Below are 21,508 nucleotides of genomic sequence, written 5' to 3'. Positions count from 1 at the left end.
AACGAAAAAACAACAATTGTCTTAATTATTTGTCTTCCAAAACCAAAATGAAAAATGGATAACGATTAGTTTTTTCAGTTTTCAATTTTGTGTTTAAATGAATAATGGAAAAAAATGATAATGACTGTTTCCTGTTTCCATGACTTAAACTGTGATGCCGGACTTTTGTGCCGCATACAGACTGAACCAGGACTAAATCAGGTCCGAGAACAGACCGGAACCAGACTGGAACTGAGACCAGGACTTAGACTGGGACCAGACCAGGACTGAGTCTGGGATCAGACCAAAACTGAGACCGGGACTGAGACCGGGACTGAGACGGGGAGCAGAATGGGACTGAGACCAGGACTGAGGCCGGGACCAGACCAGGACCAGACCGTGATTGAGACCGGGACTGAGACCGGGACCAGACTGGGACTGAGACCAGGGCCAAACCCGGGGCCAGACCGAGACCAGACCATGACCGAGACCAGGACCAGACCAGAACAAGACCAGGACTGAGACTGAGACTGAGACTTGGACGAGACCAGGACTGAAAACGGTTTAGTCCTGGATTAGTAGTGTTTTATTCCTGGTTCAGTCCGGCATTACAGTTTAATTCACAGGAACGGGAAACTGCCGTTATCCGTTTTTTCTATTATTCATTTAAACACAAAATCAAAAACTGAAAGAAATGAATAATTATCCTTTTTTTTTGTTTGTTTGTTTGTTTTTTTGTTTTGTTTTGGGTTTTTTGTTTTTTTCATTTTGTTTTTTTCGTTTTCTTATGTTTGGTTTCATTTTGAACCACAAATGATGCACAGATTATGAAGGAATACCTGTTATAAGCACATTTAAATCTTATTAAGTCTTGTCAGGGCATTTTAAGAGGAAAATGTATTATATTCACAGTTTTGTTAGCCTCCACAATATATCGCAATAAATATCGTATCGTGAGATGTATATCGTGAAAATATCGTACAGAGAGATTTGTATATCGTTACATTCCTATTACATTGTAGTAATTCAGTGCAGTATGTATAATTCAAAAATCCTTTGGCGAGCTGTTTGGAAGAGGGCGGAGAGCTTTAGAGACCCCTGTTTATGGTTATGGTCTCGTAAATATAAAGTTTGAAGATAAAGACTCTCTACACATCCTTCACACTGCTGTGAAAGATAAACTACAACTACAGACTGGACTTTTGCAATAGTAATATGCACAGAGCGACAGAAAGGGGAGGGGCAGGGTCCTCTAAACTCACAGCGGTCATCCAATCAGAGAACAGAACACCCAACTCATTTTTAATAAACCCCACGTGATTGGTTAGAAACAGCGAGGCGGGCAGGTGACTCCAAAAGCAATATTTTCATTTGGGGCAGCGGTGGCTCAGTGGTTACACCGTTTGCCCATCCCAAAGTCTGCGGTTCGATCCTGGCTTCAACGAGGAGCATGATGTCATTGTGTACTTGAGCAAGACAGTTAATCCACCTGGCCAGGGAATGAATGAATCTGTGAGCCATGATTTTGTCAGTATATCCCAGGGCAGACGTGACTACACCACTGTGAGTCAATGAGTGACTAGAGTGTGGTACTATCATTATGTTTACAGCTGTATATATAAGTACAGTAGCCGGTAATGATTGGCAGATTCCTTGGGAGTGATTCATGAGTTTGCCCTGCCCTTTTGTAGTGAACCTTGTCACACCTGGATACAACTATAGTAAGTTGTAGTAAGTTTAAGTACGTTTTTATTTATATAGTGCTTTTCACAGACATGCAGAATGTCACAAAGACACTTTACAGATCATTATTCATTCACTCCATACCTGGTGATGGTAAGCTACTAGTGTAGCAGCTGCCCTGGGGCAGACTGACTGAAGCGCGGCTGTCAATCAGCGCCATCTGTCCCTCCGACCACTACCAACACTCACGCACACTACTTTCATACTAGGCAATGTGGGTGAAGTGTCTTGCCTAAGGACACAATGGCAATTTTTGTGACTGGCACCTCACTGTGGCACCTGATTTTCCCAGCGGTCTCCCATCCAAGTACTGACCAGGCCCGGCCTTACTTAGCTTCTGTGATCTGATGGGATCAGGCTTTGACAAGCAGGTATGGCCACATTATCAGCTTCCAAGATATCAGTTCAGTCAGTATCCCATTTTGGTTTATACAGTGGTGTAATAATACAATTTACTGGCCAAAGTTGGCCCAAAATGTCTCATAATAACTTATATTTTTACAAAGCTTTTATAATTAATTTAAATGATAAATGGGATATTTTTGTGTTTGTGTTTAAAGGAAATAAATTATATTTTCAGTCTCTGCCCCAGGATCAGTTGATATCGGTATCGGCAGATACTTAAAGCCAAAGTATTGACACTGGCATCCCAACTAAAGAGGGGGTGTGGCAAAAGTTCTCAAATCTATAATGTATCTCTATGTATTTGATCCTATAACTGCACAAGAGTTCATGTAAAAGCAAGAATTTACTCAGAAAAGTACTAGGAAACAATGTGTGTTATTACATAAAGACAGACATGAATCATGAGTTTAAACTCCTCCTCTCTGCTGTTGTCTCATATTAAATCCCTATAATTTAAATAAAATTATTAGTTGACTAATACAAATTTTGACAGTCGACTCACAGTTCAGTTTCACACGAACATGAATGTGAAATGCTCTCTGTTCAAAGCCCTGCAGTATAAGTCTAATACCTGTACTATAGTTCCTGGTTAATGTATGTACAGTGTGATATATTACATGGGTGAGGCAGGTGTGGCTCTATACGTCTCTATGTGAATGCACCAGGTCCACTTCAACTGTGTGATTATGAGAGACAGATAAATATGTGTGTGTGTGTCTGTCACTACCTTCAGCAGATAACAAAGTGTGTTCAAGGCGGTGCCAGGCTTTCCCTGTTTACACAAGTCCCCCGGGTCTGTCCGTGCAGTTAGACGCAAAACATACAAGTACACTTCTTCACAAATCTACAAATCTACTATACACAAAAACATATCTACAACCCGTCCACAGAAAGGACATGCAGCGTAATCTAGGACTGTGTAAAAATATTGAAATATCAATATATCGTGATATTAAATTTGGTGATACAGTATTGTTATCATGGACTGCTGTATCGATATATCAAAGAGTATTTTTTTTGTATCTTTTAGCAGTTTTTTCTGTGAAAATGTGAACTGGTTTGATGAGAAAAACTTGTATTTAATTTTAACTTTACACAAGAACTGTTTTAACAAAAAATATTGTTGCTAAAATGTGTTTGGTTCTTAAAAAAACAGCAATATATCACAGAATATCATGTCAATCTATTGTGATAATATCGTATCGCAGAGGTGGGACCAAGTCTTTACTTTGCATGTCTCAGGTAAGTCTCAAGTCTTTGACCTCAAGCCCGAGTCAAGTCCCAAGTCAAAGACAGGCAAGTCCAAGTCGAGTCTCATGTCACTGGTCCATAAGTCCAAGTCAAGTCTAAGTCGTCTGATTTGAGCTTCAAGTCATTTCTACAGTCTTTAGATCAAGGTACCAAATATAGCTTAGATTTTTGCAATTTATATAACTTTGAAACTAAATTGTACTTAAAAAAATTATAGTATATTTATATATGAGTATTTATAGAGTATATAAGAGTATAAGAGTTGTAGAAATTAATTTTGTTAATTTTTCCTCTTTAAATGTTTTGACAAGATCTTAGAGTGAATCATTATGGTCAGAATAGAAGGAATTCAGATTTAAAAGTTCTTCTCAAGTCAGAGGCCTCAAGTCCGAGTCATGTCCCAAGTCACTGACCTTCAAGTCCAAGTTGAGTCCCAAGTCTTAGTCCATTTTATCAAGTCAAGTCTCAAGTCCTAAAAATACTGACTCAAGTCTGACTCGAGTTCAAGTCACAACTTGCAAGTCCCCACCTCTGTCATATCGAGAGTGGGAATCGAGTAATAATGGGTCAGATTTATATAGCGCTTTTCTGGACACTCAACGACGCTATACAGAGCATTATTAATTAACTCCACACCTGAGACCGAATGATACTAGGCAATGTGGGTGAAGTGCCTTGCCTAAGGACACAAAAACAAGCCTTTCTGACACAGGCTCCCCACTGTGGCACCTGGAATTCCCAGAGGTCTCTCATCCAAGTATGAACTAGGCCCAGCCATGCTTAGCTTCTGAGATCAGGTTTTGATTAGCTGATTAATGGCTTATTATGGAGTGTTGTATCAAATCCTGAGGACTCTGCGATTTCCGGCCCTAGTTTGTATTCATAATGAGTCATAGTTTTTTATTCAAACTTCTACAGCGCAAATCTTTTACTATTCTACCAAAATTAACCAAAGTTTTCCTACTAGTATAATAAAAATTTCCCCACAATAAATACTGCCCCCCCAAAAAAGTATTGTTCCATCTGTCATGTACTGAAAGTCAGTATAGTAATTAAGGTGACAGGCCTATAATCTGATCCCAATAATGATGCATTTGTCAGAAATACTTCCCATAAACATTTCAGTTCCTACAATTTGATGAACTACAGTTGCCCCGGGGAAGAAAAACAGACACAACTGCCTTTTTGCACCTTGCACCACTTTCACTTCTTGTGTTGACTTTCTCGTGTATTTCAAATGTGTCACTGTGTCACCATAAGATTGTAAAGGCAAATACATGGGAGCAGCATTTGAATCTCTTGGAATCTCTGGAATTCTGTGCGGATTCACTCGGATTGAATCAGAAGAAAAACAAAATCCCCTGTTCCCTCCACTCCCTTTCTGGGAAAATGGGGAGGCCCTGAGCTGTAGGTGCACTAATCTATACCCCTTTTAATTCTTGTGTGTGCGTGCATGTGTGTGCGTGTGTGTGTGCGCATGTGTGTGTGTGCGTGTGTGTGTGTATTTATAAGATGAGTTATGAATCCCTTCTTGAGAAGCGCAATTTCAGATTAGTTTTGCATATGGACAGCTTAAGAACATTTTATCTTATGACTCTTCTTATGATTATTATATATGGGCATATTTTAGTTTACATTATAAATATTAAAACATCTAGAAGAGACTAAGTTGGTGCTGCTGTTGATCTGTTATAATAACATAATGACAGCATTATTTCACTAAATTAATAATTTTTTTTGATTAAACTATCAAGAAGTGTATTTTGATTAGACTGATTTTGTGATCAAATTAAATTGTCACAAAGTCGACACAGAAATATGAATGAATGTAATTTGTAATTTTCATATTGTGAAATAATAAAGGCCAAGCAGTAGCATCTCCAAAACAAGACAAGTAAGTGGCTGACCTTACAAAGAAAAGTTACAAAGTGCACCTTTAAGCCTCAGATGTTTGATATACACTACAGGTCAAAAGTTTTAGAACACCCTAATTTTCCAGATATTTATTGCAAATCAAATCATGCAAATCCAATGAAGAGCTTGAAATGGTACAAATGTAAGAAATGAACAGCCAGAGGTAAAAAAAAAATAAAAGCTAACAAAAGACACGTCCAAGCTCTGCCAAAACTACCTCAGGAAAAAAACCCAAAAAAAACTAGATAGTGAGCTTGAAAACATGGAGTGTCCAGCACAGTCTCCAGACTTAAACCCCATCGAGCTGGTTTTGGGATGACCTGGACAGAAGAGTAAAATTCAAGCAACCTACAAGTGCCACACTTTCATGGGAACTTCTGCAATAGACTTGGGAAGAACTTTCTGAAGAATATTTGATTTGTATAGTAAAAAGAAAGCCACAAGTGTGTACAGTTGTTATATATGCCAAAGGTGGACACTTTAGAGTATGTTTCGGTCAATAGTAAACAGTAAAAAACTGGAAAAAGTGTGGTGTTCTAAAACTTTGACTGGTAGTGTATCATGAGAAAATGTTTTGTACACTGAAGGACCAAATGCAGGGCACAGTGTAGAGAATAAATACATTTCCCAGCTCAATAAAGTCTATCTAAACTACCAACTTTATGGTGCATGATCAGAGACCATAACTCTTCTTAAACAAGCCTCTGTTTCACACAGATTAATCTCTAAAAAAACATTCTCAGAAAATACTCATCTTGGTCTCGCTTTGTGGTTATGACTCATTTGTTTTATGGAGTTAATTATGACAATTACAGGTGAGCCAAGGTCAGACACGGGAGAGGCTTCAGCTGATGTCATAAGTTGGAAATCAAACAGGAGCTGGCAGAGTCGTATTATCACAAACACACAGGCAAACAATCATTAAGAGCTTAATATTGACCTAGATCACAGGACATGGATAATGGTTTAATATAATATTTAGTTTAAAAATGATTACAAATACTGAGCAGAGGTGAATGAAGTACTCAGTTTTGTTGCTTAAATAGAAGTACAGATACAAGGACAAAAGATTAAAAAAGGTGCTATGTAACTTCTGAGATGGTGGGTCCGCTACTGGCTTGTCTCTGTGGAGATGTTATTTCTTTGCCTGGAATGTTCCACAGTAGGGCATTAAACATATCTCCCTTGCATTTGTTCAATTATAGGTGTTTTATATGGCTGTAGCTGAAAAATATCTTGAAAACATGAATTTTTTTGCCACTTACCATGTGCAGGCTTGTTTCTCCATAGATCTGACCATTACCCTGACTCTGTTCTGAATATCAAGTTTATTTCCATACTGTGAAATAGAGACAAGCAGGTGGCAGACCCTCCACCAGAAAAGTTACACAGTGCGCCTTTAAGAAAACAATATCTAGAAAACACTTTTTTGTGCATTTGTGTATTTAATTTGCTCAAAATTGGGGCATTAACACAAATCTAATATTAGGAGTGTGCATTACCTTGAGTCTGACGATACAACACATATCATGATTCGTGTGTCTCGACTCAATATATCATGATATATCTCGAAAGAAAAACACTGGATGATATATTGCAATTTATCAATAATTACTTCTAATAATACAGTCAACTGCACTTTCAAGAGAACACAATTGTATGAACTATAATTTATATACTTTTTTTTAAATCATGGGAATAGTGACATTTTTATGAAAATTATTATTTTGAATCAATTTTAGAATTGTGCGATGAAGTATCACTATATATGACTGAAATGATTTTTTTACACCTCTATTAAATATGCTAAAAATCATCATTCAGCCATTTCAGCAGGTTTCAAACCATAAAGAAAAATAGGTTTTAATTTTGGAGTAGAAAGTGCAGATACCTACTTCACTCAAATATAGTGAAGTAAAATTAAAACTTTTCCACTGTAAAATGTACTTAACTAAGTATAGATGCCTAAAAATTTTACTCAAGTATTGCATTTTTACTATTGTATTTTTACTTTTGTACTTTGTTAAATTCCATCACTGATACTGACCAGACCTAACCCTTCCTTGACTTTAGGGCTGTAGTTGATGATAAATGGGACAACCACAGAAAAAATGAGTCAGAGAAGAGTTATCTGAAGATTTGGTATTTTTTGGTATTTCTTTATGTATACCAAAAAATGTTATATTTATTTGTGTATTTTTATTTATATATTTTTTTTTAAGTTTATGTTTTAAGTGTCGTATTAAAACCCACTTTTTCTCAGGCTTTTAACACTGTGTGAGTTGTGTGGCCCTCTGTGTCTTTTATTTATTTATTTATTTAATTGATTCATTTTTAATGTATTTTATTGGTTTTATTTATTGCTATTCTGTGGTTTTGCTCTTATTTTATTTTACTGGTTTATTGTTTTTGGACTAGTATGATTAAATCTGAGCGTTTATTTTATCATTACATTGTTATTGTTGTTATTAATATGTATTTGTGCAGCACTTTCGAAACTCTCTGTTTGTGAAATGTGCTATAGAAATAAAGTGGATTGGATTGGATTTATATTTTATATATTTTTTACTCTGTGTTATTGTGATATAATGTGATGTGGGAGCTACTGTGTCCAAGTCATTTCCTTTGTGGATCAATAAAGTTTGTCTAAGTCTAAGTCTAAAAAGAAAACACAAAACACATGAATCACAAATGTATCTGTTTTCATATATTTACATTGTTTCCGAGTAATTTTCCTGCATACTGTGGCTATTTTTGCATAAACTCCAGAGCAGCTGTCGTCTTGTGAGTGCAGTTTGGGTCAGATACATAGAGTTACATAATAGTTTTGAAAGCTTTTGCCACACCCCCTTTTTAGTCGACTAATCAATCAGCACGTTTTTAGTGAACCAAGAATTTCTTTAGTCAGTTACAGCGCCTAAGGCAAGTAGCATGGATTTTGACAAGATTGATAGGGGTCAGTCTTAAAAGTCCAAGAAGATGATTTGTAGACCACACTATTTTACTTTCTACTTCCTGAAGTAGGAGAATAGAAGTAATTTTCCTGTGTTCTCATGGATACTGCTCAAATACAGTCACAGTGTATCATCTGTGTAATGATAATAATAGGTTACACAATATCGAGGTGTACTCAGTGGATCCTCCTCCAGAGGATCCATTGCCGCCAGGATTATAGTGACTCAGCATTTCCTAGTTGGAGGTTTCTGCACGTGTTTTATCCTCAGGGAAATCGACACAGACACGAGGAGAACATACAGACTCCACACAAATGGTCCACCACAGTCAGGGAATCAAACCCAAGACCATCTGATGTGTCCATAACTATATAAACACATTTTACTGGACAATGATAATTACCTGAATAACTGTGCCGTATTTGACAACATCTCCGTGGACCTTTTTGTTTTCCGTCTCGTTCTGTTTCTGCTCCAGATTCGCTGCATGCTGCAAAAAACAAAGGATAAAAGATTAAGACAACCAAATTTTACAAGCATTTACAAGTTCATGATTCTTCTTGAACATGTATTAGTTTCTGCAGTGTTCATAGTTATAGTCGGAACCAGTTACATTTGCTTGAGGACTTTCTGAAGAACAGCGCCAGGGAAAACTAGTGAGAGAGAGTGGCAGGAGGGTCACAGTAGCTCCTGAAATTTCCTTTAGAGGAGCTCATTCTCCAACAGGCTCCTACAGCTTCGCTCAAACACAAGGACTCCATACAACTGCACAACAATTCACCTTTATGTAACAGAAGTAACCCTATGCCCTGCCAATCATCAGATCACTTTTGCACTGTTTTCCTTACAGCCTCTTATATATAGCTGAATAATTTTTTTTATTACTTATTTTCAATTTTATTTTTACTTGTACAGATACATTTATATAATTATGCCTTATTTGACACCAGTCTCTTACTATTTGCCCTACTTATTTAGAATGTATTATTACCATTTATATTTTTTACTGTTTGTTATCATAATATATTGTGATGTGTGAGCTACTGTGTCCTGGTAATTTCCCTTGAGGATCATAAAACATTGTCTAAAAGGCCGCCATGCACTACAGGATTTTTTGGTCTTAAATGATTTTTAAACTTGCGACAAACACGCAGAACACAGACATGAGGAGAATCTTCCATCCATCCATTTTCTTCCATTTATCCAGGGTCAGGTCAGGCCCAGACATCCCTCTCCACACAAACGTCCTCCAGCTCCTTCGGGGGGACCCCAATGCGTTCTCAGACCAGCCCAGAGACATAGTCCCTCCAGTGTGTCCTGGGTCTTCCCCGGGGCCTCCTCCTGGTGGAACATGCCCGGTACACCTCTCCAGGCAGGCATCCAGGAGGAATACAGAACAGATGCCCGATCCACCTCAGCTGGCTCCTCTCGACAAGGAGGAGCAATGCCTCTACTCCGAGCTCCCCCCCATGTGACTGAGCTCCTAACCCTATCTCTAAAGGAGCACCCAGCCACCCTCTTTTCAACCGCTTGAACCGCTGAGGAGAATCTTATGAGATTGTAAACCTCTGATCGCAAAGACTGCAGCAGGATACGGCTGCAGACCACAGGTTCCAAAGGTGTGAGCACGATCGTGTCAGATGTTTCCTGTCTTCAGTAAAACCACTCGCTTTGAGACTTGAAGTGTTCAAACGATCAGAGCACTGCACTTCTAGTTTAGATACAAGACAAAACTGTATTATCATTATTATTATTTGTGAAATGTGGTGCAATATGAATGGTGATAAAGTGCACAGCAAGTAGAGTCACTATCGCTAATATGCAGCTTCACCTCGATCCATGTGCTGTGTGGATGTAAAAAGACACACGTGAGGAACTAGTCTCACCTTTTTACTTTTAAAGAAAGCTTCAAACTGGATTAATAGTGCAGTTTTGTGGACTGGGTGTCATTATTTGTAGAGGACAATATCTATGGATAATATGGATGAGATGCTGCAGTTTAAATGTACAGCTTTACAAAAGGTGAGTAATAAAATCTTCTCATTTTTTTCTCTACTTCCTGAGTTTATATCTTGTGCCTCTGTATCCGTCACTCCTCTGCCCCTGGCCTTTGTTTTATGGTTTGGTGGTTATGATCTGAGTCACACAGACACACACACACGAGGGGTGCAGTAGCTTCAAAATCATACACGAAGCCACAAAGTCGGGTCATGCCTCCCCAAACTTGCGGAGAAACAAATTGCAGTCAAAATCGGGCAAATTCTCCTGTAGTTTTGTGGCAGCCTTTAGTTGAAGTCTAAGTCTATAGCTCCCCCAAAGATTTTTGCCCAATTTTCATAGGACATTCAATTTCTTCTAAACTAAAAATGTTCAAATGAAAACTACAGAGAGTTAAAAATGAGAAAACAACAAAACAATAAGTCCATATTAAGGTTTATAAATCATTACAGGGGCTAACTACCATTGAAGAACTTAGCACCCCCTAATTTACCCTAATGTACCAGTTATTTAGAGTAAACAGTCGGTTACTCTGTTATAAGTAAGCAAGACAAGGGACTAATGTTGGTCATATTATTTCAGCATGCATTTGGCGTACTACTTCAGAAATACTACAGTTTGTTAAGTCTGCAAAATTACACACGGCAGATTAACTCATCAGTCTTTAAAGTGCAGTGTCTTATTTACACAAAACTTATTAACACAAACTATAATATTGACCCAGATCATAATCAGGACATGGACAATGGCTCTGGCGCTAACAGATCAACAGAATACTTTTGTTTAAGGTGTTTAAGATTACAAATACTGAGGAGGAGGAGGAGGAGGAGGAGGGGGAGGAGCAAACCAGACCTGACCTTTGACTGCAGGGCTGTGGCTGTTAAGTCGATTCATTTGTCAGCGGTGTCTTAATGTCATGATTATTGTAAATATAATATAGTTTTGCATCAATCAAGAAGTAATTTGTGAAGAAAAGTTTTAAAATCTGTTGAAAATTACAGGAAATACAGAGTTGAGAGAGTCCCACACTGATGACATGACACTCAGGAGAATTCTGTCCAAAAAGTTCAACAAAGACACATTTTTTCCTGATATTTTAAACATTATTTCAACAATTCCAAACATTATTTAGCAATACAGAACCCTTCAATGACTTGGGCCCACTGAAACAGCATGTGAAACGGTCTGTCACCAACCTTGGCATCAGTATTGAGAGTGATTTTAAATTTGACCAACAAGTGCATGTGGTTGTAAAATCTGGCTTTCATCATTAGCGACTTTTATCTAAAATTAAACCTTTTTTATCTTATTTAGATGACTGTAATGCACTTTTCTCTGGCATTAGCCTCCATGCACTTTCTCGCTTACAGTTGGTCCAAAATTCTACTGCACAACTTTTAATTGGAACCAAAAAACGTGAGCACATTACCCTAATTTTAGCGTTGTTGCACCAGCTTCCAGTTCATTTTAGAGTTGATTTTAAGATTTTACTGATTGTTTTTAAAGCTGTGAAAGGACTGGCCCCACAGTATGTCTCGGACCTCATCCAAATTCACACTCTGCCCCCCCACGTCCAAACAGCCCCCACAGTGAAGAGTTTTAAGTCTCGTCTTAAGACCCACTTTTATTGTCTGGTTTTTAACACTGTGTGAGTTATGTGGTCCTATGTATTTATTTATTTTATTTTATTTTACTTATTTACGGCTATTTTATGATTTCTATGGTTTTGCTTTTATTTGCTTTTACTGGTTTTATTATTTTAGGACTGGTCTGACCAAATTTTAGCAATTTACATTTTTGTTGTCTTCATTTTATGATCTCTGTGCAACACTTTAGAAACTGCTAGATAAATAAAGTGGATTTAAATCTGGATTTGAAAATAAATGTGTTTTTTTGTCATTTTATTTGTCAGATTGTTTTTCCTGTTTCATTAGATGAGTTTTGGACCTGTGAATCTTAAATATAATGATCTTAACTGTGTTTTATAAAAATGAGTGGTCTAAACTGTCACAGGCACAAAGATGTTTTGTCGGCTTTGTTGGATGAGAGCTCTATTTTTGGCAAGTCAATGAAATCTATCCGCATGTGTTTGGACAGAGTTTTATAACTGGTGAATGCGGCGTTTCAGAGGCAATAAAAACATAAACGCAATAAATGTACAGTCACAAATAAGATAACACCACCATTCAATATTTCATAATTTCATTTCATAACCACATTAGTATTAGTAATAGTACCTGTAGTTTTTGCAGTAGTACCACATCGCCAATCTTGTCTTTCTCATGTTTGGCCTGTTTCGCTTTCCAGAACTGCTTCTGTGCCGAGTATCTGCTCATGGGACATACTTTAAACAGGCAGTCTGAAAACACAAAGAAAATACACATAAATATGTAGAAAAACAAAAACAGTTGGTGAAGAACAATGTCCGGTAACTAGGACTGAAGGATTTGGGGGGAAAAAATCTAATTGGAGTATTTCTTTCAAGAAATACGTCCAAAAGAACAACCAGCAACATGTCCCCCAAATGTCAGACCCCGAATGATATAAATCACCAAGTTTATATACACAGAAATGACCAGAAGACATGAGCTCCTGTTGGCATTTATAGCTGGTTCATGTCATGTTGTGTGGTATATTTTACAGGAGAGAGGTCTGAAATCCAACTGTTTGATCTGATTGCATCTACAGTATATTCAAAATGCATTCATCGCTTTTTAACAAGATTAGCAAGCAAAAGGGAACAGAAGGGTTTACGCTGGAAGGTCTTACTAAAATTGTCTTTAACTACCAAACCAAATGAGTTTTAATTAGAAGACCAACTGTGTTTCTAAAGGATGAAATAATCTCACAATATGTTAATTTCCTTTACATACTGCATTGGGTGTGATGGACAATTTGGCTATGATCTTTGTGATCTGCAAAATGTATAGTGGACAGGAGTGACAGGAGCGACAGGAGCGACAGGTGAGGGTGTGATGACAAGTGAAGGAACAGGAGGTAAATATTGCCTTTGGTTCAGATCCTGTTTGTTCTGTTCAAACAGCTCTGGTCTAGTTACATACAATTAAACTATTACACTTTTTCATCATCACACTGGGACCACAGTATAAAAACGCCAGTCAATATCAATACTATATCCTCTTACATATATATTTTACTATATATTTTTGTACTCAGCATTTATTGTGTACATTTTCTTCACAATAGTGGGGAGATTTTTGTTATTTTTCTTGTAATATGGTCAGATCTGAGCAGCAGAGAGTTGAATAAGTCACTTCTATGGCTAATTACTGATTCATTCTATTATTCAGGGTAGTCGACGGGGAAACACACGGGTCTGTTGTCACGGGCCCCACGGTTTTAAGTGCCCAGAATTGGACCCTCTTCCTATTAACATATATTAATTGTGGCAGTGGCAGTAGCTCAGTTGGTAGAGCATTTGCCCACCGATCTGAAGGTTGGCGGTTTGAGTCCAGCTCTTGACATAAACATCACAAGTTGAGCAATCAGATCCACTGACCCACAGGTTGGCTGGTGTGATTTCAGCTCCTAAAGATGAATGCTGTCATTGTGTCCTTGGGCAAGACACTTAACCCACCTTGCCCACAGTGTCTGCGTACACTGGTGTGTGAATGTGTGTGTGGGTGAGTGGTTCCTTGTTGTAAAGCGCTTTGACCACCTTGAAGGTGGAAAAGTGCTATAGAAAAATGTGACCATGTAATTTATATTAGAGGGGGTCCCATGTGAATCTTCTTGCCCTAGGCCCCCAGATTTCTGGGCTTGCTACTATTTATTTGTTGCAGGACATGCCTTTTTTAAAATTATCATTCTGTATATTTAAGGCCTATTCATACTTCATAAGAATATAATAACTTTGTTCTTGTTCTTTTAGTGATAAGAACAAGAACAAAGTTTGCTTGAGCTCTGACATTTCTTACTTCAAAAGATGTTCTGCTGCCAAACTGCGCCACCCCCTCACTCCTATTAGCTGAGTATTAATATCTTACATCCGTCTGACTTGAAATAGAAGTCATATTGGTTACGTTTCCCTGTGTTTGTTGAGGTTTATAGCGAGGGTATGTCTTTTCGTCCTCAAACCTGACCACTCTTTGTTTTTGTTAACCCGCTTTTTGGCTTTCGCAAACTCTCACGGAGATTACGCCAGACTTTTCTACACTGATTTTTGTTAGAGCCTAAAATGTCTGCGATCTCCCTCCATGAATTTCTTGCCATTTGGTTGTTTTTATAGTCATTGAGTGTCCTGTTGTGTAGATTTGTAGTTTATATTTTCTCATCATTTCCGCCAGCTGTGACTCAAAACCATCCTTTTTTTTTTTTTTTGCTCAACACCGGCAATGAAGCAGCCATCAGATCTCCAGTTGGCTCCAGCAGATAAACCAAGCCTACATAATAACCAATCAGAGTGAAGATGTTGGACAGCGCTGCCAAACTTCTGAACAGGAGTTGGCCGAACAAAAGGACACCATTTTGTTCAGCCAGTCCTGAGCATGAGAAGGCCTTAAAAATGGTTACAGGGATTGTCTCGCTTTATTATTATGGTGCAGTGTGACATAAAGTAGTTTTAATATTATCGTTTATCGCAATATGTCTTTGTATCAATACATCGTGCTAGAAAAATATGTTATCGTGATAGGTCTAGGTAAACAATAGGTGACAACTATTCACCAGATGAGTGAATACAAAAAAATATATATCCCAAATCAATAAACCAATACATATATTTTTTGTTAATGAAAGAAAGAATTTTACTTCATAACAATCATAGTTTATCAAGTGTTCCTGTTTTTTTTTCTATGTGAGATTATGACTAACTTTCCAAAAACTCCAGTTGTGTGCTCCACTTAGAAACTGGGTCTGAACCAGGCCTAAACCAGGTCTAAACCAGGTCCAGAGCCGGTCCAGAGCAGATGGGCTGGACTCACTTCAGTCAGTTCTTTATTCAGACCGGGTCATGTGATCCCCAGAGTCATGTGACCTCTTCAGGGAAAACAGGAATAATCTTCATCTATATTAATATTTTGTCGATATCTGGACTTATCCGCTCTCTCACTGACCCAGGAACAGCCCCGAATTTGACATATTCTAGTTTAGTTTTTACCCTAGAATGATGACTATACCAGGATTATTTTATATTTTAATAAAAAACAAAGTCAGACTGTCTTTATTTCAATAAACCACTCAACATTTCGCAAACTGGAGGCAAGGTGGGTTAAATGTCTTGCCCAAGGACACGACAACAGCAATGTCAAGCGCAGGATTTGACCAACCTTCAACCTTCAGATCAGTGGACAAACTGAACCAAATGAGCTACTGTCAATATTATGATAATTTTTACAGCTGTAATGAGTCACATCTGACTTGCGTTGCCAGATAAGACAGTATTCATCAGCTTTTGAGATACATAATAAAATAAATATTTGAAATTCAAGGCATTTTTTCTCATGTAGATACTTATTTTGGTCATTTATTTAATATTGTTAAGCACAATAGGGAAAATGTAGATGTCTCCACTCTCACTGTAGTTTAATGTTATAAAATGTTACCTCTGAATTTCTTGGGAGGGTTGTCCAGGTCTCCGGCGTTAGGCTCCACCACACATCGATCATCCACCAAACTGTAACAGCAACAAGAGACAACTGAATAACAGGAATACAGATACAACAAAAAACTTATTTATTTACATATTTATTTATTTAAGACACAAACCACATTCACTGACAGGAGACTAATGGCTGTAAGAAAACCTCAAGATGAACTGCAGCCACATAGCCCACTGTTAACTAGTGATTTTAAAAGGCTCATACTATGCAATTTTCTGATCTAAAATGTTGTTTCCTCATCAAAACACACAGAGTTGTGTTTTGTCTCATGTTTAACACAAACCTGCATATTGAGGCTGAAATAGAAAATACTCTATTCCACATTGTGATGTCATGTGGTAATACAGGAAGTGCTCCACTGTGTTTTTAAACTCGATACACTTTCAAAAGAATCATTTGAATGATTTCAGTCCTGAGATTCAGTAGGTTTCCCACTCTTTTTCACTGACAAAATTTCAAAAGTTTTTCATGATTTTTTGTGACCTTAAGTGAATTTTCCATGAATTTACAGCCCCCACATGTGTAGAATTGATCAGACTTTTAGGGCCAAATATGAAATGTTAACCCTTTCCACTCACCTTATGGTTTGGTATTCAAGTTTAACATTCAAAATACTGTCAGTACATTTTAATTAATTTAATCTTTTAAACAAAAGGCGCATACATTTGGAAATAATCATAATAGCCTAATGAGAACTTAACAGAATGCTGTAGTTGTGTGACAGAGATACTAAAATTCCATGACTTTTCCAAAACTTTCATTGAATTTATAAAATTATATGACCGTGGGAACAGTCATGCATTGCCAGTCTCTTCTGAACTAAAGGTAAAAAGTAGCTGTTACCTTGAAAACTACCACTTCATGCATTTTGAGCTTTGGCGATGAGGTCAAACTAATAATAAAGGATTACTCAAAACTGTGAGAATGAAACAAAACACAACTCCAGGTATGTTTTTGATAAGGTAACAACATTCTTACATGACTTAAAGCTCACAACAGACCTTTAAACCAAAGCAACAAATCATGTCTTATCTTTTGATCACACAATAATAACATCTGTCACAGTTTTTAAATATTCCTTTTTATGGCAAAGAGTGATTTTAGAGTTGAGTTTGAGAGCGGTCTGCCGTATAGTTCAGTGAAGGATGAAGTTTTGTCTACGCAAAGAGACTCAAAAAGGTCATGAGTGGATCTGAGGGAGCAGGGCCTGACCAAATAAAGTCCTGTAAGAGTCCATACTAAAAATGAGAATTGGTGAAACGAAGCAGAGGAAGGTTGTGCATTTAGTGTTCTAAAAGAATGTATGGAAATTGAAAACTACTAGTGGGTCTGTTTTTATTTATTTTAGTATTAAGGAATAGTTTTGTTACAGTACTAAAATTTCAAACTCGATTTAGATACCGAGCAATGCACTCAATACTCAATACCGATTCTGATATCATGATAATAATTATAAAAGCACTCTTTATTTATCTTTTGATACTAGTTTTAATATCGATCAATATATGATTTTTTATACTTTTGAGAATCCTACTAAGAAAACTCCATGACTGTTTATAATGAAGTGTATTTATTTGTACATTTTCCCATCTCTTGCTTTTTAAAAAGTTATGTAAAGTGGATTGAAGTGTCTGTAATTATGCAAAACTGATCTCAGAAAAACGTATTTGGAGTTTTGTTTCAGCACATGCTTTGGAAGGGGTACAATCTGTGAAAATATGTGATATTCAGTAACAATATTATAGTAATAATGTTGTTTAATATACTTTTTGATCAAATTAATCCAGTTAAAGTTGCACTAGGGGGTCCGTCACCTGCTTGTTTCTATGGATATGTCATTGCTTTGCCTGTAATGTTCCACAGTGTGACATTAAACAGCTCTACCTTACATTTATTCAATTACAGGTGGTTTTATAGCTCAAAAATACCAAGAAAAACCGACGTTCTAACTGTGAAGGACTGCCTTTCCATAGATCTGACCTGTAACTTGTTCTCCATCAAGATAGACTGAAGAAGAGAGAAGAGAGAAAATCATTTGACAGATGCTTCACCCAAAGTTACTGTACATAATGCACCTTTAAATTAATAAATTCTGACTAATAGATGCATAAATGATTTACTAGTAAAACATAACATTTGTAATATAGACTAAACCAACATCCAAATATCAACAGAAAAATCAAGAAAAATGTTTACTTTTTTTGCAATTAACTTTCAGAAATCAGTAACTTTCTGTAAGATAAACTGTAGTTCTTTGAGTTTTTGCAACATATTTATTTTCTGGCATTAGTGATTACTGCATTAGCCAATTCTGCAATATCAGTATATTGCGACATATAATAATCTTATAATCTTGCATATTTAGACTGAATCTGTCAGAGCTCAAAACGATCGGCTCCACTGTATGTTTCATCAGGTTGTAAACAAAACAGTCTCGTCTGTGTTTTTAAAGTTCATACTACAATTTGTTCTTATTTTATATTGTAGACAAAGACTAAAGTGTCCAAAGTATTGAAACTGTCTGAATAATGGTCAGGTTTTCTAGCTGCAGTCTGTGGACACAGGAGAGTCTTGTCCCCGTCTCTGTGAGGAGGAGATCACTGGAGCGAGAATGGATTAACTTTAACCACAAACATGCACTCTCCTGCCTGCTCCTGTCTGTGTGCTCCTTTCTGTGTGCCCCTGTATTTTGTAATTGTGTGTTTATAAGTGTTTATTGTACATAATGTGTAATGAAATGTGAAATGTGGAAACTGCCACTCAAATCTGCAAAACAAATTTACCTACAGGTACGAATAAAGCAGCCTAACCTAATCCTGTCTGTCTGCTCCTGCCAATCGGTTTCTGTCTGTGTGTTCCTGTCCCTCTGCTCCTGTCAGTCTGCTCCTGTCAGTCTGCTCCTGTCTCTCTGCTCTTGTCTATGTGGTCCTGTCTGTGTGCCCCTGTCCGTGTGCCCCTGTCTGTGCCCTGTCCTGTCCTGTGCTCCTGTCTCTGTGCTCCTGTCTCTGTGCTCCTGTCTCTGTGCCCCTGTCTCTGTGCTCCTGTCTCTGTGCTCCTGTCTCTGTGCTCCTGTCTCTGTGCTTTTTTTGATTTTAGTTGACTAGAGGTGGGAGATATATAAAAAAAAAAGTCTAATATCTCAATTAAAGATCGATCGATGTATTGGTTAGTAGCTATAACGGGACGATATTTGGACTTTTCAGTGTATCAGCTATTGACCTTAAATCTCTAGCACAGGCCAATTTTTTGTTTTGGTCGATTTGCTGCCTAAAAAACACACACAAAATTTTATATTAACGCTTTAGGGTGAAGAGACAGCTGCACAAAACATGACTACACAACTCTCTTAACAGTTTGTGGTTAAAAAAAAAAAAAAAAAGGCGAGTTTGTAGTAAATGGAAATAACATAATTTGAGGAAAATCAATCAAAACTGTCCCTATGTATCGGCCTAAAATATCAACAGAGTTTATGACCCATCGGTTCCTCTGGATTCTACACAATCGATATCGGCATCAACCATAAAAAAAGTACATAATACGGTTAAAACTGCAGCAAGAACAGCAGATTAAATATAAAAATGCTGCGTAATCTTCAAATAATGCACAAAGTGATATTTTGTGGTTAATTTTACTGTCCATTGTTGAGCACTTGAACCTCAGCCACACCCTTTACACGTTTCTGCCTCATTTTTCATCAGAATACAATATTGTAAAAAGAAAACAAAACACTGGAGTAAATCATTTTTGTCAGTATCACCCATGCATCTCTAAACTTCCATCACATTTGACCCGTGACCCCCTCAGTTGGATGTAATGACATAAAATTAAAAATATAAAATGCAAAAGTGAACATAATGTGCTTGTTTTATTGAGTTTTAAACCCTTCTCTTTCTGTGTCCCTCTTTCTCTGAAGCACTGATTTCGATTCAGGCTGATTTGCTTCTGATTTGAATCCACAGATTTGATTTGAATTTAGTCAAAGTGAGTCCGACAACAGGAACCAGAGCACGATTATTATGGGCTTAATATTGAAATTTAGACTAAACTGTGGCTTTGACCTGAAACAGAGGAGTTACATATGAACATAGTATTTTAATTAAGTCATTATTTTGATGGCATAAGAACATCCTACATATTTACAAGTACATGTTTTTTTTTTTTTTTTTTGCATGATCTTGTCTTTAATATGCATTGTCCCTTTAATAAATAATTACATAGAATAACCTCTACTTTTACATAACAAAAAAGTATTAACTACAATTACAGGATAAAATTATAGATTTATATGAATTCAATATGTCTAGTACAATAATTATATGGTAAGTAAAAAGTTAATTAAACAAATATGCTAAAGTATGTTATTATCGATTCCAGTTTGTAAAGCACCTACACAAAACTATAGCCAGGCTGGCGCCACCTAGTGCCTCCGCTCAGTTTTATTTCTCTCCAGCGACTAGGTCAGGAATCTGAATACACTGGACGGTTTGCAAGAACCTGGATGTTGTAGACTGCACACCAGCCAGTCAGCAAAAAGATGTGAAGCCATGACGTCAAACTCAAGCTTCTGTCTGGGTCTCTTTTGTGGTACAGCACAACAGTAAACAAAGCGGTCGAGATGGATGTAGATGAAGACAGACATTCTGCGTTGGCAACGATTCCCAAGATCGAGGATTTAAAGTCGGAACCAAGAGAATGTTTGGTGAATTTTATCAAGGGGAAAGACGTTATTGCCCTTCTTCCTACGGGATTTGGAGCATTACATATGTCACGACCAAATAGCATCGATTGTTAAATAAAAAAGTACCCGCCTACTATTGAGTGACCGAATCCTAATGCTGCGAGGTCAGACGGTTTCCACGAAGTGAAACTGGCTGATGAATCAGGCTAACAAAACTATGCTTTAAAGGTTTCATTTTACGCTATTTTCTGATCTATGTTATAATGTTGTTTCCTCATCAAAAACATACCTGGATACCTGTTTGACACACAAAAACTGCATATTTAGACAGTTCTTCTCTCAAATAGAAAACACTATGTTCTACCTTGTGATGTCATGTGGTAATACAGGAAGTGCTCCACAGAGTTTTTAAACTCCACACACCTTCACTAGAATCATTTTGATCAATTCAGCCCTGGAATTACCAATCTCTAATGAAAAAAGGTAAAAGGAGCTGTTGACTTGAAAACTACAATTACATGACATCATACAGTTGAGCATTTTGATCTTATACAGATTAATAATAAAAGATTACTCAAACATGTGTGAATGAAACAAAACACAACTCTAAGTATGTTTTTGATCATGTAACGTCATTCTAACATGGCTAAACGCTCACAAAAATCAATTTTGTGGTATACAGAACCTGTAAATACTATTATTATGGATGTATTTTAGTATATATTTCATTTACAGTATTACAAAAAGTAAACAAAAAGTTGGTGATGGCGTGAATGGCGCCCTTCAACCAAATTGAACCCAATCCTCGCTGAAATAAATCAAATAAACCTAAGTAAAAACCTGTGTAATGAAAACGAGTGAGAGATCTTATGGGCGCTGAGTTGTTGTGGCAAGTTTTATTCAAATGACAGCAATTCTCATTCAAAGCACAACAGCCGCAGCGTCCACGTGCTCCCGGTGTGTGT

General features: G+C 37.2%; 1 protein-coding gene and 1 pseudogene across 2 annotated transcripts in view; both read right to left on the bottom strand.

Moving 5' to 3' along the window:
* The window catches only part of itpr3 (inositol 1,4,5-trisphosphate receptor, type 3), a 69,087-nt gene that overhangs the window by 36,082 nt on the left and 11,497 nt on the right, over nt 1-21,508 (bottom strand). For both annotated transcript variants that reach the window (XM_055165674.1, XM_055165673.1), the window contains exons 2-4: nt 15,809-15,879; nt 12,482-12,603; nt 8,650-8,736 (exon numbers count right to left, since the gene is read on the bottom strand). In XM_055165674.1, the coding sequence (XP_055021649.1) occupies nt 8,650-8,736; nt 12,482-12,603; nt 15,809-15,879 (280 nt within the window). The remainder of the gene's footprint in view (nt 1-8,649; nt 8,737-12,481; nt 12,604-15,808; nt 15,880-21,508) is intronic.
* Nucleotides 1,990-2,107, bottom strand: LOC129412467 (5S ribosomal RNA; annotated as a pseudogene).

The sequence above is a fragment of the Boleophthalmus pectinirostris genome, unplaced genomic scaffold (genome assembly GCF_026225935.1).
Source record: "Boleophthalmus pectinirostris isolate CB_2022bp ecotype Guang Dong unplaced genomic scaffold, ASM2622593v1 HiC_scaffold_8, whole genome shotgun sequence".
Lineage (NCBI taxonomy): Eukaryota > Metazoa > Chordata > Actinopteri > Gobiiformes > Gobiidae > Boleophthalmus > Boleophthalmus pectinirostris.
This window is presented reverse-complemented; position numbering and strand designations above follow the sequence as displayed.